The sequence below is a fragment of the Mustela putorius genome, unplaced genomic scaffold, assembly GCF_011764305.1.
Source record: "Mustela putorius furo isolate JIRA1106 unplaced genomic scaffold, ASM1176430v1.1 tig00003901_pilon_pilon_pilon, whole genome shotgun sequence".
Classification (NCBI taxonomy): domain Eukaryota; kingdom Metazoa; phylum Chordata; class Mammalia; order Carnivora; family Mustelidae; genus Mustela; species Mustela putorius.
In genome coordinates, this window is record NW_025422049.1 from 4,644,464 (window position 1) to 4,670,322 (window position 25,859).

Genomic DNA, 25,859 nt, shown 5'->3' on the forward strand with positions numbered 1-25,859 from the left:
ACATGAATTAGCTCAATGTTACCTGAGAAATTATTATCCACATTTTTACAAAGAAAATGAGACTTAGAAAGATTAAGCAACTAAACCAGTTACACAAGTAAGTAGAAGAACAAAATTGGTAATAAGATCTTTCTGACTCCAAAATTCATACTCTTAGTACTATACTTAAATCCCACTATTTGAACATCTTACTAAAAGAATGTTTCTCTAAATTTTGTGTAATGAGTACAACTTTATTCTATCCAAGATTTACTGTGATATATGGAAGATTTTAAGATGTACGTCATTTCAACCCCTTCTCCAAACTGTTTTGAACCTAAGTACAAAATGAACAACATCAACTAACCTCACTTTCCAGAAAGAAAAAAACCAATGTCTTTACAAGGTTAGCATTTGGACCTTGTCGCCCCCTTCTTTTCATCATTCCATCGTCCTCTGGATCTCTACGACTGAAGAGCCTATGATCAAGGAAAATATTAACTTTTAAAACAAAAAAAACCCATTATTTCCTAATTTTAAAAAACAGTTTGGATTCTATATTTAAGCATCTAATAGAAGAGAGTAAATGGGGCCTGGGTAGGTATTCTCCAACATGATACCCAAGTAAATAACAGTTATAAATCCTTTTCATTTCATACTTAATGGTACTTCTAAGTCCTCTTCAATTAACTTCTCCAGTTAATTTCATGGAGTTATGGCTTCTTTCTTTTTTTAAAAGATTTTATTTATTTGAGAGAGGGCAAGCGAGCAAACACAAGAGCACAAAAGCAAGGGAGGGGGGGACATGAAGAGGGAAGGAGGAGAAAGCAGGTTCCTGGCAGAGCAGGAAGCCTACTACAGGGCTCAATCCTAGGACCCTAAGACCATAGTCCCAGCCAAAAACAGACACCCAACTGACTGAGCCACCAGGCACCCGTGGATTTTTTTTTTTTTAAGATTTTTATTTATTTGATAGAGATCACAGGCAGGCAGAGAGAGAGAGAGAGAGAGGGAAGCAGGCTCCCTGCCGAGCAGAGAGACTGACGTGGGACTCGATCCCAAGGACCCCAAGACCATGACCCGAGCCGCAGGTAGAAGCTTAACCCATTGAGCCACCCAGGCGCCCCTGGATTATTTCTTTTTAAAAATATTACTGCATCTTACTCAACTATCTCCTTTTGTAAAGGTATTACACTAGCCCATACCATTTATGCACTTTAACCTATGAATAGTCATCTCTTTAAAACTGAACATGTATTTTCCTTCTATCTTTCTTGCACAATTATCTCAAAGTGTGAATACAGTGGCCTCTTTCTATGGATATCATGGTGGTTTCTCCTTATAAATAACAAAGAAATATCACTGGATAGCAATGAATAGAAACTGGACTATGAACATTTTACATCATGTACTCTAATAAATGCTCTCCCACACGCATTTTAATAAAATCCTACCAGAAAGATACAGTTTAGTCCATGTGGTTCAAACTGTTCTCTTTATTTTTTGTTTAAAGAGAAACTGTCTTTTCTTTTTTAAAAAGGTTTTATTTATTTATTTGAAAGATAGAATGAGAGAGAGAGAGCACACAAGCAAGGAGAGGGGCAGAGGGAAAGGGAGAAGCAGATTCCCTGCTCAGCAAGGCCGGGCTCAATCCCAGAATCTTGACCTGAGCAGAAGGCAGACACTTAACCAACTGAGTCACCCAGGTACCCCATAAACTGTTCTCTTTAAAAGCCATTACATAACATTTGCTGAATGTTTTCTGTGGTCAGATATTCACACTGCTATCCATACTACTTAATCTGAAGTGTTATACCAACATAAAAAGGACTATAGGGTTTTAGGGATTCTTACATCAAACTCTATCAAACACATAAAGCAAAGCCCTTTAATATTTTCTAAAGCAAGCAATAAGACTTAAGACTAAAAATTATAATAGGGCAATATTTAGGAACTGACACTGGCAAAAACAATAAAAAATTAGGAAAGGGTCTTAGCATGATGATTTTTATATACTTCGCATGGATTTTTATATATTTTATTCATTAAAAGACATTTCCCTTTGAAGATTTAATTTTCACAAATCAAGTAAATTGGAGAACTGAAACCTCTGAAGGAAAGAGTAAAATGTCAAAGTTTCTACTTGACCTGTATGAATAGTTTTTTAAATGAATTATATATATTTTTAATATTGATTAAAGTATAATAAATTATGGTCATAAAAGTATATTTTAAAGAATAACAAAAATGTAGGTTTACTTTTTGTAGAGAAATTCCCCAGCTGCTACTGCTACTGGCCGGTGAGCTGAATAAACCAGATGGTAGACATTTTCACAATCTTCTGCAGTAAGAACTTCTTCACTACTCCTAAAAAAAAAAAAGAAAAGAAAAGAAAAGAAAAGGCAGTAGCAGTTTCAATGACTTAATTTTAAGGGTATTGAGTACAATGATCCATGCTCATACATTAAAAAATAATACGCTTTTCACTAACATGTGTTTAAAAAAATAGACTTCATTTGATTATCATCTGTCAGTAAAAGCAAGCCCTGATAAAAGAGCTGAATATTTTGTCAACATCTAAGATCAATGGGAGGTAAAATGAGAGTGAATACCAAAATACAAAAATATCTGCTGAAGAGAAGTAATAATGTGACAAGGGTATTAAAGAGAAAGGTAGACAAAATAATATAAACTAATGTAAAAAAACTAAGTGGTGGCATTCTAAGAGCTTGGAGTTAATAATCACAGAAAACACTATATTTCACAGTAATATTAACAAGATAATATCACATTAAAATATACTAACAGCCCAATTATCTCACAATGATAAATACTTCATGCACCATGTACCGAACACCATATGAGGAAATGCAAATGGTTTTTTGAAATAATCAAAATTTAAATGCCGAAGACCTTTAATTACAAACTACCACTGGAAAAATCTTACTGAAATGTACTGCTCATTTTCCTGATCTTACTTTTAAAAAACAAAATAAGCCTAATAAAATCTTCTGGGTAAATAAAAGTCATTATTAGGCCCATCAACCACAGTACCCAAGGGTAAACGTTGTCGAGTTCTTCCCTTATAGACTCTGCTTTCAGGGTCCTGGTGTCTCACAGCTCTTTACCCCCTAATATGCTTTCAGTCTGCTGTGAAATAAACAACCTAAGTTTTTAGCACTCTATATAAATTGAGAACCACAGGACCACCACCAGCAAAAAAGGTCTAAAGTACATTAGATGGTTAGGTGAGGAGCTCAGATCCTTTTTGGTTTTCTTCTCTTATTTTTTTCCCCCTTTTTGGTTTTCTGCTGTGTCAAGGTTTCCAGAAGTCTGATGTCTAAGGAAACATTACTTCTTTTTGAGAAAAATAAAACCAAAATGTTAAAATTCAAGTTTGGAAAGCATTCTGACTTAAATTACTCTATGTAGAATACTGAACTGTTACTGGAAAAACCACTTGTGTCATTTTACAATGAAAAGACATATATTGGGATGCCTGGATGGCTCGGTTGGTTAGACAGCTGCCTTCAGCTCAGGTCATGATCCCAGGGTCCTGGGATGGAGTCCCACATCGGGCTCCTTGTTCAGCGGGGAGCCTGCTTCTCCCTCTGCCTCTGCCTGCCACTCTGTCTGCCTGTGCTCACTCTCTCTGACAAATAAATAAACAAAATCTTAAAAAATATAATCTTAAAAAATCTTAAAAAAATATATTGAATCAAACCAGTTAAAGTACAGTTAAACGTGCAGTAGTCTGCCCATTTTAATTCTTTGAGAAAGACTGTTCTTGACAAGTTTCAGTTATTAGGTATTTATAATGGCCAAATCAACATAAATGAGTCTATTATCCTTCATAAAAATATGAGAAATAAGGAAAAATGTCCGCAGGGTATTGAGGAAGAACCAGCTACAGAAATACACGTAGAGTACTATTACTTTCTTATTTCAGAATTCTTCCGATACTTTCATAACATGTATCTATATTTACAATTTTTTAAGTCCAACTAGAAGAGAAAATGTCATAGTTAAGACTGCTCAAAATAGCTATTAAATATTTAATTCTTCCTCTACTGATAATCACTTATGTTATTTCAAAAATTCTATTAAAAACAATGTATTCGTTAGAGAACGTGAGTATTTAAAATTTTGAATAAAGATACTGCCAAGCTTTTCTCAAAAGAGGATATACCAATTAATAGTCCCCTATCACAATGTTTAAGGACCTGTTTTTGCACAGCTTCAACAACACAGTATACTATTAAATACTTTTCTATCTTTGTCAAGCAACAGGTTAAAAAATGATCTCATTTTAATTTACCTGTCTCTGAGTGTAGCTGAACGTGTTTTCATATATTTAAGTTTTTATTTTCTTTCTGTCCATGATCTGGTTCTCTAACTTTTGACCATTATTGGGTTTCCATTCTTTAATTTATTGAGTATGACTCCAATGGTAAAAAATATTTTGACCAATCTGTCACTGGTTTTCTGAGTTTATGGTATTCTCACTTTTCATTTTTATGTAGTTAATTCAATGATTTTTTAAAAGATTTTACTTATTTGACAGACAGAGATGACAAGTAGGCAGAGAGGCAGACAGAGACAGAGGAGAAAGCAGGCTCCCTGATGAGCAAAGAGCCCAAAGTGGGGCGATCCCAGGACTCCGGGATCATGACCTGAGCTGAAGGCACAGGCTTTAAACCACTGAGCCACCCAGGTGCCCCAATTCAAAGATTTTTTTATGTCTAGGTTTTATTTCATGTTCAGAAAGATCTTGTTTATTTTACATATAAAATAAAAACATTTAATCTCCCCAAGTTTTCATGTAGTACTTTAATGGTTTCATTTACTTACATTTAAATTTAAACATGTCATCCACCTAGAAATTATTTTTTTCCATTTTATTTCTTTTCAGTGTTCCAGCATTCACTGTATATGTACCACACCCAGTGCTCCATGCAATATGTGCCTTCCATAATACCCACCACCAGGCTCACCCAACCCCCCACTCCCCTCCCCTCAAAAACCTTCAGTTTGTAATTATTTTTATATAAGGAATGAGATGGGAATCTGATTTAATTTTTCCCCAAATAGAACCTAGCTGTCACAAAACCATTTATCTTTTTAAGATTTCTTTATTTGAGGGGCACCTGGGTGGCTCAGCGGATTAAAGCTTCTGCCTTCAGCTCAGGCCACGATCCCAGGGTCCTGGGATAGAGCTCCACATTGGGCTCTCTGATCAGCGGGGAGCCTGCTTCCCCTCCCTCTCTCTGCCTACTTGTGATCTCTGTCAAATAAATAAATAAAATCTTTAAAAAAAGATTTATTTGACACAGAGAGAGAGCACGCACATGCATAAGCAGGGGGACCAGCAGGCAGATGGAGAGGGAGAAGCAGGCTCCCCACCGAGCAGAGAGCCTGACATGGGGCTTGACCCCAGGACCGTGAAATCATCACCCGAGCCAAAGACAGACATTCAGCCGACTAAGCCACCCAATACCCCAAAACCATTTCTTTTCATTTTTTTAAAAGATTTTATTTATTTATTTGACAGATCACAAGTAGGCAGAGAGGCAGGCAGAGAGAGAAGGGGGGGAAGCAGGCTCCCCGCTGAGCAAAGAGCCCGATGCGGGGCTCGATGCCAGTACCCTGAGATCATGACCTGAGCTGAAGGCAGAGGCCCAACCCGCTGAGCCACCCAGGTGCCCCAAAACCACTTATTTTCTTATAGGAAACGCCACCCTCACCCTATACTAGGTTCCTGGATTCTTTATTCTCTGCTACTAATCAGTCTATTCACACACCAGTACCAAAATTTAAAAATTACTAGTTTTATAATCTGACTTAAAATGACACTGGGCAGTCATCACTCATTAGTTTTTATCACAATTTTACTGTCTACTATTACATGATGAATTTTCCATAGGAATGCAAGAAGTAGTATGCTGTATTAAAAAAATATCCTTTGGCAATTATTATTTGATCATGGTAACAACCTAAATGTCCACTGAGAGATGAATGGGTAAATAAGATGTGGTAAAAACATACAATGGAGTATTACTGATGAAAAGTAAGTGAAATCGTGATACATGCTACAACATGAATGAGCTCTTAAGATACCATGCTAAGTGATATAAGCCAGATACAACTGGACAGATTATTATGTGAGTTACCTAAAATAGTCAAATTCATACAGACAAAAAGTACAACAGTGGTAACTAGGGACTGGGCAGGGAGGAAGTAAAGGAGAATAGTGTTTAATGGGTACAAAGGTTTAATATGGGATGATTAAAAATAGTTATGGATATGGATAAGGGTGATGGCTTCACAACAAGGTGAACATACTAAATGCTACTAAACTACATTTAAAGTATATATTTTTTTAAAGATTTATTTATTTGACAGAGGGAGAGAGACAGCAAGAGAAGGAACACAAGCATGGGAATGAGAGGGAAAAGCAGGCTTCCCGCTGAGCAGGAGCCTGAAGTGGGGCTCCATCCCAGGACCCTGGGATCATCACCTGAGCTGAAGGCAGACGCCTAACGACCGAGCCACCCAGGTGCCCCTAAAATTGTAAACTTTTAGGACTAATATTCCATTGTATGCATGTACGTGTATGTGTATGCATATACACACCCACACACTTTTCTTTATCTATTCATCTGTTGATGGGAGCACTTATGTTGTTTCTTCATCTTGGCAATAGTAAATAACGTTTCAATAAATATAGGGGTGCATATATATATTTATTTATATTATATATATTTATATTATATATATTTATTATATATATATATTATATGTTATATACGTATATATTATATATACGTACATTATATATGTATATACTTCCATGACTTAAGTTATATATGTATTATATATATTTAATACATATATAATAAATATAATATAAATAAATATATAATATAAATAAATATTACATATATATATATATATATATATATATTATATATTTTATCAATCAAATAAAACAAAACCTCGGCAGAAGACCCAAACAGACATTTTTCCAGAAACATACAGATGACCAAATGACAAATGAAAAGGCTCTCAGCAACGCTAATTATTAAGGAAATGCAAATCAAAACCATAATGAGGTATCACTTCACACCAGTCAGAATGAAAGACAAAGAACAATATTGGAAAAAAAGGAAGCCTCGTGCACTCGTGCAAAGGGGAGGTGGGTAGGGGAATGGGCGAAATGGGTAAGAGAATTTTTTTTTTAAATATTTATTTATTTGAGAGAGAGAAAGTGAGACAGATCATGAGCAAGGAGAAGGTCAGAGAGAGAAGCAGACTCCCCGTGGAGCTGAGAGCCCGATGTGGGACTCGATCCCAGGACTCCAGGATCATGACCTGAGCCGAAGGCAGTCGTCCAACCAACTGAGCCACCCAGGCGTCCCAATGGGTAAGAGAATTTAAGAGGTACAAACTTTCAGTTATAAGTAAGTCACAAGGATGGCAGTATGACAACAAGTACATCATAGGGAATACAGTCAGTAATACTGTAATACACATATTGTGGTGAGGATTTCATTAAGTATATAATTACTGAATCAATATGTTGTACACCTGAAATGAATTTAATATTATTTGCCAACTACATTTCAATTAAAACTTGAAATGTTTTTAAAAATTAAAATGGTAAATTTTTTAAAAGAAAAAATAAATTACATTATTATTACATTTTAACATAACAGAATGTTTTAAATTCAGATTTGTTTCCAGAGAAATTTCAGTAAATACTAATTTCTAAAAGTGTAACAAAATATAAGAAGCACATTTAATACACTCAGGTGTTTAATTTTATTTCAAGGGCACCTAAGACAGTGAAATGGTAAGGAAACTGACTGTTAGAATGGGAACATATGAGTTCCTAGCACGGTTAAAATTTTTTACTCTAATGATTTTTTTCTTTCCATTTTTTCAGACTTACATGAGAAAATCAAACTTCCAGCTATAAAACTTCCATGACTTAAGTTATTAAAATTTATAACAGATAAATTTAAACCATGTAGTCTAATGTATTATTTAAATATCTGGACATTAGTAATGTGCAATAAGAACATACTTACTGTAAAACAAGAGTTAGTAATTTTATTGCTTGTACTGCAACATCATATTCTTTGTCAAGAGTCATAGACACAATTCTATCCTAAGGACAAAAGAAAATTAAGATATTTTTAAAGTAAAAGTAAGAGAAAAATATTTTCAAACAACAGGTAATTTTTAAATACAAAAAGGAATACTAACCTTGAACCGACTGGTAAAAAGCTCCAGTTTGGAATTAAGCTCTTTGTTATAATAAAGCCCTTGTAGAGCAGTGAGACATTTGAGTCTTACCTCACCTTGCTAAATGAAGCAAGAAGAGAAAATTCATTAAAACTTGGCATATTTTCAACTTGAATATTCAAGACATACATAGTATCTTTTACTTTAGGTTACAATTCTTCAAAACTCTCATTCTAAAAAACTCTCATCTTTGATAATGAAAAAATAGCAATCAGTACATACATTTAATACTAAATACCTTTGGGGTTACTATTTCTGTATGTCAAATGAAAATTTTTTGAAACTCTGTTCAGAGCAATACTATTGTGAAGACAATAGTAGCATATTTCACAGTAAGTTTTCCTTTACAGAAAGCAGTGTCTGTAAAGGATATATGCAAAGAACTTCAAGTCTAGTTAAGAGGCAGCCTAAGAGAAAGGTAGAATAAAAAAAAGTAAAATAAAAAATGTCAGAAACCAAGTTGTAACTTATAATCTGGCTAAGATACATGTTTATAAAGAGAAAAGAAAAGTTATAAAAACTTTAAAAAGTATATAGCACTCACATAGTAAGAATAAAGACTCTTCTTACAGTTCTAAGAAATGCCTATCCACCACCACCCACATGATTCTAATGTTTGTTTCACTATAACAAATAATTCAAGATTGAAGTCTAAATCAGTTACTAAGATTAAAAAAATCTAGGGGACCATAGAGACCATGTTTTCATTGTCTTCTATTCATATAGAAAAGCATAAAGGAGAAAGGCCTGTAGGAATGTGGCCCCAGGTATACCTATACACAGATAACTCATTAGGAATGAGAGCTATAGATATCTATGCCTATGTATAGACATATAAACATTCTGTAGGGGCATATCTTACCTTATCATGCATAGTCCAGCCAACATATTTTAAATAACTGTCATTTAGAAAGGCATCACTATACATCTTCATCCAAATACCAATTTCTTCAATGCAAATAGCTCGAATTTCAGCTATTGCATCACTGAATGGAGGAAGGAAAAATTATGTATATTAGTGCCACTATAACATCAGGATTGGTGATTTATCCAAGAGCTGCCAAATACTTCACACCTAGTATGAACATACCACTATCTTAAAGATCACTGGGGATTTAAAAGTAGAACTGAAGCATGACCCCTGAATGTTTACAAACTACTTGGCAAAGCATAATTCTCATCACATATATACTTAAAATTAAACAAAATTACAAACAAAATTAGATCCCCACCTTTTATACCATGCCATACCCCAGCCTCTGCTCACACCTGCTGGGCATGGTGTGTTCAGAAAAGAGCAGGCACACTAGTTTGGTTAGAGCATAATTTTCCACGAGAAAATTAGTTACATGTAAAACTGAGGCCAAGCTTCATTTGGATTTGAATGTCAGACTAAATTATTTTTAATTCATCCTGTAGGTACTAGTGAGTAACTGAAGACTTCTGAGCAGAGGAGTAACACAACAAAAGAATGTTTTAGGAAAACTTCAATAATCTCTAGGCATGAGAATGAAAACAGACTAAGGTAATGGTGACAACAGAAACAAAGAGGTAAGAATGTACCAAGGGACATTATAAAAGCGATTCAGTAACTGCCAAGTTGAGGAAGTGAGGGAGAAGTTGAATAAAAATACCACCAACATTTAAAGAATAGGTTACAACAGAAATAGTGATAAGATTACGTATTTCTTTCCTCTACTCACTCAAAAGAGTAAAAGAAAATACTTAAATCTATCCAAAATTTCCCACTAACATGCAAACGGCAGAGTCCGGAACAATTATGTATAGTTTCTGCTAACTTAGTACATCCAAAAGCAATTAAGTGTCTTGTACCCTGACTCCTAATCATAGAATTAGATTCCATCTGCTGGGCAGTTACTAGTCAGGCACATTACCCCATTTTTTTCAGAAAGGAAACCTCAATTTCAGAGCAGTTAAATAACCAGAGTATCTCAATCAGTGGAAGACCTTACCTTGTAACACTGATCTTATTCCAATGTTCTTTCTACTACTTTATACTGCCTAAACCACTAAATATCCAAATCTGAATAGAAGAAATGTCGTGACTTACCGGTATCTATGTACAAACACGCCCTTAAATATTGCATTCATCATATTTTCTATTTCATCTTGATTTTCTTGAAGCTGAAAAGAATACAGTATTTCTTTTCAATTGTAATGGAATACAACCAAAATAACATCTAAAAGTCATACAGGTTTCTCCAGTGTTTTGGTGATTACATCTCATTTTCAATTCTACTAGACAACAGTAACCCCACAGAAAAATTAACAGCTGTTATAGGTCAGGTAGCTAAAGTCCCTTGATACCTGAATATTTGACTTGGCTTTTAATGTTTAGCTAGTAGATTAGCCTTTTCTAAGGCTCACAAATTTCCATTGCAAAAAGGCACATAAAAATTTGTTAAGTAATTTATTAAAACACATATCTATTATATAACATATATGTTCATATCCGAAAACATTATAGTATTTCACTATCTTGGTCATTATGATCTGAAAAAAAGTAATGTTAACTAGTACTTTCTCAAAGAACAAAAGAGGTTTCAGTAAAATAACTTGGTGAAAACTTACGCTACTGAATTCTTCTGAAGGAAACAAGGCTCACCTTAAATAATCAAGAAAACATTTCAAAATCTTGATTTACTTACCGACTCCTATTTTTTTCAATTCAGAGTTTGAGAATTAAGACAAAATTGTTTCAGAGTTTAAGAGTTAGGAGAAAAATCTTTCTCACAGTCCAAATATCAATTAGCTCTTAGATTATATTCTGTAATTTTGTGAAATGTATTTTTTTCTTGCATTTCCAAGTAATGCTAACAAGGGTGTGCACTTCTTATATTCATTAGCACAGAGAGTCAAAGGCACGTGTTCAAAAACTTAACCCTAACCCAGAAATATCAGTATCTTGTATTTGCACAAGAATTTTAACCTCAAAATTCTTTTACCTATACACACTCATTCAATGCTCACAATCTTAAACTTATGTCCAAGAATTGGGCCATAATTCCAAGGCCAAAGACATGCATTATATTTACCTAATAAACCACCTGATGAAATTTAGTAACTACAATTAAGAGGCAAGAAGGTCAATTCTTCATTTCGAACTATATGAAAAAGATGAGGGATTTAGGTAGGGGGAAATATGTACAAGATTTTCAGGCTTTTGTTGAGTCAGGGCATTTTAAAAAGTTATTGACTATCTCAGAAATAACCAACTAAAAATTATAGCTATTACCAACCCCAAATAAATCCAAATCAAGTTGTAAGTTCCGAATTAACATGGCAAATATTACCTCAAATGTATTACTAAAACATTTTTGAAACATCAGATTTTGCCTACTAGAAAAAAACATCACCAATATTAGATAACAAAATACTGTATCACTAATGAAGAATTTAAATCACGAACACAACAATTAAAGATTTTATTTAGGGGGTGCCTGAGTCAATTAAGCTTCTGACTCATGATCTCAAGGTGTGAGATGGAGCTCTGCACTGGACTCCATGCTGGTTGTAGAGCCTGCTTAAAATACTCCCTCCCCTTTCCCCAACAAAATTAAAAAGATTCTCTCTCCCTCTCCATCCATCCCTCCCCTTCTTTAAAAAAAAAAAAAAAAAAAAAAAAAGATTTTTATTCAGTATTATTTAGCATAAGAATGAATAAACATCTTCCTCATTCAAAGTTAAATTTGGTGATCAGTCATGTCAATCAACTGCCTCCTATATTACCAAAAAAAAAAAAAAAAAAAAAAAAGGGGGGGGGGGGCAACAACTGAGACACCATAAATAGCCTGTTAAGTTATTTTTCAAAGTGATGTCACATAAGTGAAATCTGAATTCATCCTGACAACTAGTTCAGGGAATAAGTTAGGAGAGACATGTTCATGGCAGAGATGAATACTACTAAGGCTTAAAACAACTTGTCCGATTGATCCAGGACCTTACTGAAAGCATTAAACTCTTAACCCTAGTCTACAAAGAAAGAAAATACACACAAAAGGTATTGTTGGCATGGACAGTCAACAAAACTGATACTTAAACAACTTGAAATGTTATTTAAATTTAAATCTTTCCAAAACATGTATCTGATAAGCTAGCAACATTGTATCATAATTAATAATCAAAGTTGGTCATGGATTAACAGCTCAAATATTTAATGCAAAAGTTTACCTCTTTCCGCTTCTGTAGCAAGAGTTCTAGCCTCTCATTGGCTCGTTTTCCAATCATTTTATTCCGTTCTGCCTCATACTGTCTCTGTGTATTATCCATATTAATGCTAAGATTTAGTGCCACATTCACCAAAGCGGTCATCAACTTCATAGCTATTTTTTAAAGGAAAATTTTAAAATTAGTCTCACAGATGCTAAAGTTTACAATTTAGTATCAAATTAAAAGCAATTAAAGACAAGATGGGCTGTTCTGCTTCTAAAAGAAAAGAAAAGTACACCTGCTACAAATGACAACAATAAACGACAGCTAATGTGTACTGAACACTAACTATGTATCAGTTACCTGTGTTAAGGATTTTTCATGGATTATCTCCCAATCTTCCCAACAGCCCTCAAAGTTAAGTATTATCCCCATTTCATTCATGAGGAAACTAAAAACCACAGAGATTAAGAAATTTCCCTTAGATTACACAGTTCACATAAGTAGTTAAACCAGTATTCAAAACTAGGTAATCTGACATCAGACTACACTCAAATCCCACTATTCTAAAATGTGTCCCCTACAATGATCTTTTTCAAAGGTTATAATTCATCTCAGAAAATTTTGGTTCCTGTGGCAGTACTTAGCTATTTTGGTTACCAAAGGGAGAAGGAGCTTAAGTGCTTCAAATCAAACCACAATATGTAAAAATTAGTTTCATCAGTATTTGATTTCTTTTAATTTTACTTTATTGCATATCATCATAAAGACAATGGTGAAATTACAAAGAAAAGATCTAGATCTAGATGAAAAGTCAAAGTACAGGGGACCCTGGGTAGCTCAGTGAGTTAAAGCCTCTGCCTTCGGCTCAGGTCATGATCTCAGGGTCCTGGGAAAGAGCGGCACATGGGGCTCTCTGCTCAGTGGGGAGCCTGCTTCTACCCCTCTCTCTGCCTGCCTCTATGCCTACTTGTAATCTCTGCCTGTCAAAGAAATAAAATCTTTAGAAAAAAAAAAGTCAAAGTACAAAGAAAAATATCACTCAATAAAGTCCGTTTTATTACACTTCCTCCAGATCCCCTTACCTTCTGTTACTGAACCCTTGCTCACAGACAAGACTGTGATTTAAAACTTATTAATTGAAGTATCTCACCATTTTACGCCTTTTTAGTTTACTCCAGACTATTTCTCAGATCTGGTTCATTGCGTAAGAGACCACCACAAAACTGTATCTCTGTGACTACTGGGTCTCTTTAAAAAGGATTCTCAACTTTATCTTCAGAGCTATTTCACTCCCTTAGGAAACCAGTTTGTTATTCTGATCTAAATTATTCACCTTATGCCATCATACTTATTTTAATTTGCTTTAGCCACCAAGTTCTTAACATTAAATGCTACCTAAGTTAATAGAGCAAGATCACATTCATATTTTGTGACTTCCAATCTAAAAACAAAAATCCTAGGGAGCGCCTGGATGGCTCAACTGGTTAAGTGTCTGCCTTAGGCTTGTGTCATAATCCCAGGATCCTGGGTTGGAGCCCCATGTCCGGCTCTCTGCTCAGCAGGGAGCCTGCCTCTCCCTCTCTCTGCCTGCTGCCCCTCTGCCTGCTAGTGCGCGTGCATGCTCTCTGTCAAATAAATAAATAAATCTTTAAAAAATAAAAATCTATAGAAAGATTGTCTCCATTTTTCTCCTCCACCTCCTTCCTCCAGATTACCTGCATTTTGTTTTTTGAAAATTGAGGATTTAGCTAAAGTACAGCTTTAATTCTTTAGGAAAATGCTCTGGAAAATAATATCCCCATACTTGGAAAACAAAAACTTTTTGTATATATCAATATATTCTACCATTAGGGCTTATGATACTATAATAATGCCCAGCTGATTTTTTTCAAACTCCAACAAAAAAATACATATTCAGTAATAGTGTATCAAAAATTTTACCTTCACCATAAAGGAGAAATCAAAAGATTTTATAAATACCAACATCAAAAATCACTGTTCTAGAAATGTGTGAGGCTTAAAAAATATAACTCATTTCAAGAAGCAAAGGATTTAGCTCAGCCTAAAGTTACTCAGAAAGGTAAGAAAAATCAACTATTTTTTAATTTTTTTTAAAGACTTTATTTATTCATTTGACAGACAGAGATCACAAGTAGGCAGAGAGGCAGGCAGAGAGAGAGAAGGAAGCAGGCTCCCTGCTGAGCAGACAGCCCAATGTGGGGCTCAATCCCAGGACCCTGGGATCATGACCTGAGCTGAAGGCAGAGGCTTTAACCCACTGAGCTACCCAGGTACCCCAAGAAAAATCAACTCTTATGGTATGGTTAAAGAGTAAACATCATCCTGCAGGGACCATTAAATTAGGAAGGACAGTTCACATCACAGACAAAGAGTAAGGAACATTAGAACTACGTATCTAAAATGACTTAACAGTCTCCCCAAATTTTTTGTTAGTATCATCCCTGATAATACATCTTTCAAGAATGCAACACATTCCTATCCACGTCTTTTCCCTTTCTGTGGCATGTAATCAAACAGGCTAAACCCAAGAAAATCACCATATACTAACTATAGTATACCTTCACAGAATCAAAACTGAAAATAGGGATGCCTGGGTGGCTCAGTTGGTTAAGCAGCTGCCTTCGGCTCAGGTCATGATCCCAGCGTCCTGGGATCGAATACCGCATCGGGCTCCTTGCTCGGCAGGGAGCCTGCTTCTCCCTCTGCCTCTCCCTGCCATTCTGTCTGCCTGTGCTAATTCTCTCTCCCTCTCTCTCTCTCTCTGATAAATAAATAAAAATCTTAAAAAAAAAAAACTGAAAATAATCACTGCATTCCCAGTAATTCAGAGAGGGAGAAGAGAGAGTGTTCTGTTAGTGGTTACTCTAAAGCAAAATTCATTAATGAGTCATCATTTCTTTTAATGAAAACCATTTTCATCTCTAACCTAAGGAAATATGCAAAAAAAAAAACTTCTAAATACTGACCTGCCAAGGTGCTCGTATGTCGAAATGCTCTGACTTGTGAGTCAGACAATCCTGTTAGAAGTGAAATGACCGTATCCATCATGTACTCATCATATATGATACTATATTGACACTGCCGTACTAACACGCCAATGAATTCACAAAAACTGGATTTGAACTTCTTCCACTGAGGACCAGCCATGGTAAGTGGATAGTCTCCACTATCCTAAAACAAAAATTTTAAACAGTAATTTCATTTAAGACACATGATTTGACAAAATTTTGCTTGTTTATGAAATACTCTAGGCAGAAGCTGAAAAGACTACTTTACCCCACCTTTCTTCTCCAATAAATCCTCAAAGTAGGAAGGAGTTACTTTTGAACAGTTCTGCTCTTTAAGACCAAAATGGATATTACGAATTCAATTTAACCAATAAAAATATATGCTAATTACTCAAAGTTAAAAATAAAAAGTTTCTCTCATCAAAGCAAAATATTATACTGATAAACAAAGATATACTCATTGAATTTCCTTTAAAAAGCCTAACAAAAGCATACCAAAACCAAACCAAAGTTAAATTTTTAAATGGATTCAAAACAATGAAATCATATTTTCAACCAGTCTGATGTTATGATTTATAAATAATGAAAAGATTACAATGTATATTTTCATTAGCCTCAAGGACTAGTGGACAGATATAAACAATGACATAACTTATTTTTAAACAATGACATAATTTTAAAACGAAATGGAGGTGCACCTGGGTAGCTCAGTCATTAAGTGTCTGCCTTCAGTTTAAGTCATAATCCCAGGGTCCTGGGATCGAACACCACACATCAGGATCCCTGCTCAGCGGGAAGCCTGCTTCTCCCTCTCCCACTCACCCTACTTGTGTTCCCTCTCTGTCTGTCAAATAAATAAATAAAATCTTAAAAAAAAAAAGGGGGAAATGGAAATGTAGCTAGTACAGACTGGAAACACTAGTACTTAAGTATTCTTCTATACAGAGATGAGGCATTCTCCAATGAAGTTACACTGAAAATCCCCATAAACCATTAAAAACAAATCCTTAAATGGGGTGCCTGAGTGGCTTAGGGGGTTGACCTTTGGTTTTGTCTCCTAGGTTGTGGGCTCAAGCCCCATGTCAGGATACGTGCTTAGCAGGGAGTCTGCTTGAGTCTCTCCCTCTGCCCCTCTCCCCACTTACTCTCTCTCTAAATAAATTAATTAAATCCCCCCCCCAAAAAACTAAATCCTTAAAAATAAAAAGGGCAATACTACACAGAACTTCTAAAGGCAAGAGTTGCTTTGAAGGGTATTCTGGAGACTTAAGATCATTTTATCAGAAGAGTTTACCAATTTTTTAAACCACTATATATGTATGTATGTATGTATGTGTGTGTGTGTGTATGTGGTTTTTTTTTAAAGATTTAATTTATTTGACAGAGAGAGAGCATGCATAAAAGCAGGGAGAGCAGCAGAGGGAGAGGGCGAAGTAGGCTCCCCGCTAAGGAGGGAGCCCAACGTGGGGCTCTATCCTAGGACCCTGGAATTATGACCTGAGACGAAGGCAGTCCCTTAAGCAGCTGAGCCACCCAGGTGCATCCCAGCCATTTTTTTTTTTTTTTAAGTAGGAGAATGGTCGAGTTTCATTCTTATGTATATAGCTGTCCAGTTTTCTCAGCACCACTTGGTGGCTTAAGACAACAGAAATTTGTAGCATTATTTACAATTGTCAAAAGGCAGAAACAACCCAAGTGTCCACTGATGGATGAATGGATAAACAAAATGTATATACATACAATGGAATATTATTCAGCCTTAGAAAGGCAGAAAATTCAGATACATGCTGTGACATGGGTGAAACTTTAAGGCATTATACTAAGTAAAATAAACCAGACACCAATCAGTCAATCAACGTAAGTAGGGGCCCCTGGGTGACTCGGCTCATTAAGTGTCCCACTCTTGGTCATGATCTCAAAATCCTGGGACTGATCCCCGTGTCAGGCTCCCTGCTCAGTGGGGAATCTGCTTCCTCTTTCTCCATGCCCTTCCCGCATGCTTTCCCTCACTCAAATAAAATCTTGTTAAAAGTAAATAAATAGAGATGCCTGGGTGGCTCAGTTGGTTGGACCTGAGCCAAAGGCACAGGTAATGATCGTAGAGTCCCGGGATCGAGTCCCACATCGGACTCCCGGCTCCATGGGGAGTCTGCTTCTCCCTCTGACCTTCTCCTCGCTCATGTTCTCTCTGTCTCTCAAATAAATAAAAATAAAATCTTTAAAACTAAATAAATAAATAAAATAAACTCTGTGTCTACTATGGGGCTTGAACTCATGACATGAGAGAGAATCACATGCTCTACCAACTGAGCCAGCCAGGCACCCCTATTATTTTGTCATTAGAGCAATTTTTTAAAAAATATTTTATTTATTTATTTGACAGAGAGAGATCACAAGTAGGCAGAGAGGCAGGCAGACAGAGGAAAGGAAATAGGCTCCCTGCTGAGCAGAGAGCCCGATGCGGAACTCGATCCCAGGACCCTGAGATCATGACCTAAGACGAAGGCAGCGGCTTAACCCACTGAGCCACCCAGGCGCCCTAGAGCAATTTAAAAAAAAAAAAAATTTAAGTCATGCCACATGTAAGCTGAACTACTATTTCTTATTTGTGAATAGGATCCTAATATATTCTACAAAAAGGATTTCTTCCATATTCTCTGAATCTTTTAGTGACTACACTGAAATGCATCATCTTAATTGTCTGCAACTTTGTTTGCTTACAATTTCAAATCAAATCTCAGGATTCTTAAATAGCTGTTTCCTTTTGGTAAGAAGGTTCTCACTAAAACATTTAATATTAGTAGGTAAATAAAGCAGTCATGTTCCCTGCCCCCTGCTGCCCTTTATCCATAGTTTCACTTTCCACATTCTAGTGTCCCCATGGTCAACCTCCATCTGAGAGCAGATGATCCTCCTTCTAAGGTGTTATCAGAAGAAGGTCAGTAGTAGCCTAAAACTATGTCACAAGGCCTATGTCATTCACCTCACTTCATCTCATCATGCAGGTATTTTATCATCTCACATCATCACAAGGGTGAGAACAGAAGATATTTTGAAAGAAACTACATTCACATAATTTTTTACAGTATAGTATTTAATTGTTCAGTTTTATTATTGTTGTTAATCTCTTACTATGCCTAATTTATAAATCAAATGTTATCACGGGTTACGTATACACAGAAAAAAAAACCAGAATATATAGGGTTTACTACTATTTGTAGTTCTAATCATCCACTGGAGATCTTGGAATGTATCCCCCGAGGATTGGGGGGGGGGGAACTACTGTAATACCATTACTCGTAATTACCCCTCAAGTACTTGTGACTGATTAATAGCACTTAGTGATCATCAAAGTCTTTTAAACAACTCTTGTCTATCTTTTAGAATGATCACTGAAGCCTCCTTCATCAGAGCAAGTAAGAAAAAATGATAAAGTAAAACTCAAATGGGACAAGAGTTTCTACTTGAAAATTCACAGTGACAAGTTTTGAGGAGTAAAGCTGCTGCTGCTAGAATGCAGCTGTGAACAAACAAAAATCTCTGCCCTGAAGGAGCTCAGATTATAGTAAATATAAATGTCTTTATTAGTAACAATACTTCAAAGGCATCACTGTGATAACGGATTCACTCAAGTCTAAGCTACCATTTTTTTTTGTATTGCTTTTATTACTCATACTTGAACAAAAAGGAGATTTTTTTAAATTTTAATTTATTTGACAGACAGAGATCACAAGTGAGAAGAGAGGGAGGCAGGGAGAGAGACAGAGAGGAAGAAGCAGGCTCCCCGCTGAGCAGAGAGCCTGATGCAGGGCTTGATCCCAGGACCCTGGGATCATGACCCAAACCAAAGGCAGAGGCTTTAACCCACTGAGCCACCCAGGCACCCCAAGGAGATATCTTTTTTAAAGATTTTGTTTTCAAGTAATTCTCTATCTACACCCAATGTGGGGCTCAAACTCACAACCCCAGAACAAGAGTCACCTGCTCTACTAACTGAGCCAGCCAGAAGCCCCCATAAAGGAGATTTTAAATAGTAACATGTAGAGAGTGGACCATTAAACAACAGGAGTTTGAACAGTACAGGTCCACTTATATACAGATTTTCTCCAATAAATATACCTACAGTACTATAAATTTTTCTTCTCTTCCTTATGATTTTCTTAATAACATTTTTTTTCCAGCTTACTTTATTCTAAGAATAAGTATGTAATATATATAACATACAAAATGTTTGTTAATCACTGTTTATCAGCAAAGCTTCTAGTGAAAAGTAAGCAAGCTATTAGAGTAATTAAGGCTGGGTGGGAAGCCAAAGATACATGCATATTTTTGACCACGTGGAGGGGGCAGTAAGCATCCCTAACCCTCATGCCATCTAAGCATTAACATTATAGTTCTTTGCCTAAGCTACCTGATTCCCCAAATATTGACCAAATCTATCTTTTACAATATTCCAAGACATGTTCTTAGGCACTAAATTTTACTGAAGTTTTAATTTTCTGACAATAACAATAATAGCTACCATTTATTAAGTTCTTATTACATACCAGGCACTGTAAAATGCTAATAAAGTTTTCAAACATTACTCATTTAAATCCACAACAGGCTTATGAAAGAAGTATTTTTAGCCAAGAGTATTATTCACAGATGATAAAGGCAATGCTAAGACAACAACTTGCCCAAGGTCACTCCTCATCATTTGATTCAATGTGATGCCAAAGCTGTTTACCATTAACACTCATACTCAGAATTTAAGAATACTTTTAGGTTATATCAAGATCAACATGCATAAAATTATCAAAATATTAGGGTAATAAGTTACCTCATCAAACTCTTCAGTCATTTTTCGAATTATTTCAGAGTTCTGCATATGTCTAAACATTTCTGCTGTGACAACTCCTGAAATTTTCAAGTGTAAGAAGTTAATATACATTGTAGAATGAATAAAAGAAAGAGAATTTCTAAGTCAATCTCTTACACTGTTAGTCTCCATCACATTCCTACCTGACTTAATCGACTCTTGCCTACAATATGTATACTGGCTTAGTCCCTTTTAATATAATACACGTTATCAAGGGTTAGGCAGCACCCAGGATAACAATTAAAACTTTAAGGATAAACCTGAAGACAAAAAAGAGTGATAGGTAGGGTTCACTTTAGTCAGGTTTCTTTATTAAGCATTACTACATACACACACACACACACACACACACACACACACAACTACATCCAATCATGCTCTAAAAGGGCTTCAAATAAACATAAACAGTAAGTTGTAGTTTCCGTTCATCCATAATCTAGTTGGAAGTTAAATAAAGAACAACAAAAACAGGAAGGAAGGGAAGGAGGGAGGAAAAAATAAAAACTATTAAAGATAGTACATAAGAAAAGCCCTAATGAGTGACAATGCCAATAAAGGCCACGGGTCAGAACTAACTAACTAAATAAATAAGCATAAGTCAGGTGGTTTCACAGAAAAAGAATCTGATAAGGATATTTATAATTTCAAAGGAAGATAGGAAAGGGGAAAAAGAAGGATGCACATTATAAGAAGTAAAAGCCAGGTAGAGATCAAATATCAGAAAAGGGATTTCTAGAAGAAATTATGAGTATGAGACAATACAAGAAAAAATATGCGTGAATTTCCACTGATAGGGTATCTAATTATTTTAAAAAGAACAAATGTAGAAACTGGATGCTCAAAGCTGGATTTCTATTGCTGGATTACTTATTCCTTGCCAGTCATATTACTACTATGAATACCATAAATATGAGGCAGGTTCTATAATCCTGGCTTTACTGATGAGGAAATAAAAGCTAAAGCAAAGATTAGTTAAATACCTTGTCTGAGATTATTCATCTACATCATGATGCCACCCCCAAGTAAGATCAACTTCTAGTGGTGCTGTGAAGAGTCTTCCCTTACCACAACATTAAAGAACTACATGATTATTTTAAGATATTAACAAATCTGGAAGAAGGCACCATTTCTCTTGCTAAAGAAGCAGCATTCTCAAAAACCTTTTGAAGGGTTAATTTTAATCAAGCCACGGATATATCTTCTGAACCTTCCTGTACTTTACACCCAGGTGTTATAAACTTGGCAAAGCTATAGAAGAACAAGTTACTCAATCCCTGAAACAATTTCTACAAAATAAATATGTATATAGCAGTAAATCGCAAAGCAAACATACTGCATAAATTTTGACAACTGTCCTATTTCTAAAGCTCCTCTCTCATCTCAGACCATTTAACACCCAGAAACCCAAAAATAAGCAGGAAAAAAAAAAACAGCTGTCACAAATTCCATGCATGTAACTCCTGGGGCAGGTGTGAAGGTGCCATTAAGACATCACGTGTGAGCCCCATGCCTTGAAATTATAGCAGACATGAAGAGAGACTGCTAAAAACTGGCAAAATGAAAAGTGGCAGATGACCAGGAAAGAAGAAAGAAACACTGGTCACAGATTGAGCAACCACAAAGCAGTCTGGAACCATTCAGTGTATAGTCAAACATCCCTCCACACCTCAATAGCTGCTGAAGACAAAAATACAGTAAAATAACTGATGCTCGCAATGACAATCCTGAGCCCAAAAGAAAAAGCCTAAAGTACAGCACATATAGAGATGTTTCTAAAAGAATTCAATCAAAATAATTCTAAGTATGTTTTGAAAGTACTTAATGACCTTAACTTTGATTAGATGATAAATTCTCCTTTATGGAGTTTTCTTGATTCTAAAATAAACATTATGACAGTGTTTAAATCTACCTGATAATTTAAGTTTCCAACACTTTCAATTTTTAAAAATCCGGGCAACCCGATATATGACAAAGTACATCCGAAGGTTCAGTTGGCAAGCTCCTGATTCACAAAACAAAATGGTGCCAGAAAAGTAAACAATCTGATAAAGGGAAAATGTTCTGACTATAGCCTTGTTTTAAAATTACAATTCAGAAGCCCAACTAGGAAACTAAAACTGACCAAACTACAGTATGAACAAGGAAGACTGAAGATAGAAGTCAGAATTTCAGCTCATCGAGTTATTTCTGGCACCTGTTCAGTTGTTCGGCAATCAACCTACCTTCACAGAATCTGAACAGAAAGGACAGGGTCCTTGATTACACAATACAACAAACAGGTACCTGATTCCTTCTACCCCAGAAAGATAGACTGGACACAGACAAAATAAAAATAATACCAGTATATCCTTTTTTATTCAAAGTGTTAATCTGATTCACCATATTGTCATTACTACATTTCTTTTGAGCAGAGTCAAATTTTCTATATTGATTTGCAGCTACCTATGGCTAAGAAGTCAAATTAGGCAATTCTCTGTACTCCAAGGTTTTAAATTCTCTAAAAAGTTTTAAAACAAAATTTTTTTCTCAAAACTAACCATGTTAATGGCATTACGCAGATCAGACTCAAGAAGTTAATATATTTCTCTATCAGGCCTCATACTTAATATCTAGTATGCATGCTGCAATGAATGTTGTGATCAACCTCGAATAAAATGCATCAGTTCATAAAATGTTGTTTATATGGAATTGCTAAATCATGATATTGTACACCTGAAACTAATTTATCACTGTATGTTAACTACACTGGAATCAAAATAAAATTTTAAAAACCAAACTGAAAGAAAATCTTTATATACAGTCAGATTATCTAAATCTTACACTGAGCAGTATAATTTTAAGAGTTAGGATTTTAATCCTATGCTACCCGAGAGAAAAAGTTATGTGGAAAGAATGTAACTCAATTTATTTTCAATAAAATGTCACTGAATCAAAGTTAAAAAAATTAAAAACTTTTTAAAAATGTTACTTGTTTTACAATTTCAATAACATTATTTCTGAAGTATTACTGTAGAAACAAAGCAGTAGACATAAATAAATTGCTTCCTGGGATTCTTTTTACAGATTTAAGTCATTCTTTACCATCTTAACTTCTGAGATCTATTTTTAAGCAAACTGCCCTCCTTCTGACTTCTGATGTACATGTTTTTGGTGCCACTTTCACTAAAAAAATGTAATACTCTTGGGAAACTTTCTAGCATTTATTTTCCTGGACATCTTCTTAAATTTCAAGGATGGACCAAGTATTAGGGAGAAACAAAATAGATCAAAACTTGTCCATGATTTTGTCTGAATCATTTACTAATTCAGAACAAGATGTATGACACCACCCCAACTTACCTAATTGTGCCCCCCTGCTCAATGTCGGCACTAAATATTTTTGCCCCAGGGAAGACACTACTGTATATTTTCCCCTCTCATACTTCAAAATCTTTTTAAATAAAAAGTGAAAACATTTCCAGTAAGACCCCACTCCAAAACTTCTCTACTTTTTAAGAAAAAAACTAGAAATTTCACCAATACCTTACTTAACTTAGTTACTTACCTACCTACTTACTTAGTTACTGTCATTCATGGCACCTTTAAACTCCCTACACTTTACAATTCCCTGCCACTTGAACTTGTACCTCTTTGTTATCTTCCTTCTCCCATTTTAATCCATTTCTTTGGTCCTAAAACCAGATGCTAAAAGTGGTAAATATATCTAATAAAAGTAATAGACGTTACAAATTGCGAAGCTTTTGGTTAATTTTTACACATGAATACACAACTGTCTCAACAGAGTTTCTTTCTTTGTTCTTTGCTCCTTTGTCCTTATACATTCTATATGATTATAATGCAAACAATACCATACCTTGGCATTATTTTCCATGTAAAGTGCTAATATATATTTAGGTGGAATAAAAAGAGACCATTTCAGAACATTCTGCTTCCAAAATAAATGTATCTTACCTTTACAGCCTGAACACTGAATAAAAAAGTTGATGAGGTCAAGAAGTGCTATATCTCGGTCATGCTTGTATGATTCTATCCAATCATCTACCACCGACTACAGCAGAGAAGGAAAAAAAAAACGTTAGCTTTTGCTAATGTTCTAAGAATTAAGTCTGATTAAAGTCATTAAATTTCAATATTAAGTGGTATCACATTTCTTTAAATTAATATACATATACTTGTATTCTAAAATTTAAAGTTAAATTTTAACAATAAAAGAAAACTAAATTCAGTAAAATAATCACCTGATAACACATAATGATGATCAGTCTTCTGTTTATTTTGTATTAAAAGGAATCTAAAAACTAACTATGGGACCCAACTCTATAAAGTGTACTTATTTCTTAGTGACATTAAGGATATCCTAGAAAATGTTAAAAATCACACCCATATTTCTTTTTGACTAAAATAGTGTACTAAATACAAATAACACTTAAATATTAACACTGCAATGGAATGAGAACAAAAATCTTTCTAAAAAGATATAAATGCCTCTGTCAATAAGAAAATGCAGAACCAAATTTTTTTCAACAGTGAACACTATTGGTCCCCTGTTAATAACAAAAGTAAATTAATGGCTAAATAAACACAGTTAAGTAGGACAGTTCATCAATCTGTAGACAATAACTCTCCAAATAGATATACAGAGTCAATGCAATCCCTATTAAAAACCCAGCTGGCTTCTTAGTAGAAACTGGAAAGCTGATCCTAAAATCCTTATGGTAATGCAAGAGATCTAGAATAGTCAAAACTATCCTGAAAAAGAAGCACAAAGTTGGAAGACTCACATTTCATTATTTCAAAACTTACTAGAAGCTACAGTACTCAAGACTTTGGCTTAAGGACAAAAGTATAGATAAATGTAATAAAAATGCAAATCAAAAATAAACTCTCATATTTATGGTTACTTGATTTTTGACAAGGAGGCCAAGACAATTCAATGAAGAAAGACTAGTCTTTTCAACAAATGGTGCTGGGACAACTGGCTATATATGCATGCAAAAGAATGAAGTTGGGAGTGCCTGGATGGTTCAATAGGTCAGTTAAGTGTCTGACTCAACTTGAGCTCAGGTTATGAACTCAGGGTTTTGAAATCAAGCCCCACATGGGGCTCCACACTGGGCGTGGAACCTGCTAAAGATTCTGTCTCACCCTCTCCCTCTGCCCCTTCCCCTGCTCATTATCTCTCTCAAATAACGAAATCTTTTTAAAAATTAAAAAAAAAAGACTGAAGTTGGACCCTGTCTCATACCATAAATAATACTTATAATGGATGAGAAACTGAAATCTAACAGCTTAAACTATAAAACACGTAAGTCTTCATAACCATATGTTAAGCAAAGTACTCTTAGATATTAGACTAAAAGCACGAGACAAAAGAAAAAATGAATTTCATTTAATCATAAAAGTTTTGTTTCAAAAGACTCCATCAAAGATGAGAGAAGCAACCCACAGATTAGGAGAAAACATAGGCATATCATATATCTGATAAGGCACTGGTACTCAAAATATAAAGG

General features: G+C 35.1%; 1 protein-coding gene across 6 annotated transcripts in view; it reads right to left on the reverse strand.

Moving 5' to 3' along the window:
* Positions 1-25,859, reverse strand: part of STAG2 (stromal antigen 2) — a 141,215-nt gene that overhangs the window by 41,116 nt on the left and 74,240 nt on the right. For all 6 annotated transcript variants that reach the window (XM_004762025.2, XM_004762026.3, XM_004762024.3 and 3 more), the window contains 10 exons: positions 24,301-24,397; positions 20,311-20,387; positions 15,447-15,651; positions 12,478-12,629; positions 10,358-10,431; positions 9,149-9,272; positions 8,248-8,346; positions 8,070-8,149; positions 2,239-2,346; positions 347-458 (listed from right to left, as the gene is read on the reverse strand). In XM_004762025.2, coding sequence (XP_004762082.1) covers positions 347-458; positions 2,239-2,346; positions 8,070-8,149; positions 8,248-8,346; positions 9,149-9,272; positions 10,358-10,431; positions 12,478-12,629; positions 15,447-15,651; positions 20,311-20,387; positions 24,301-24,397 — 1,128 coding nt within the window. The remainder of the gene's footprint in view (positions 1-346; positions 459-2,238; positions 2,347-8,069; positions 8,150-8,247; positions 8,347-9,148; positions 9,273-10,357; positions 10,432-12,477; positions 12,630-15,446; positions 15,652-20,310; positions 20,388-24,300; positions 24,398-25,859) is intronic.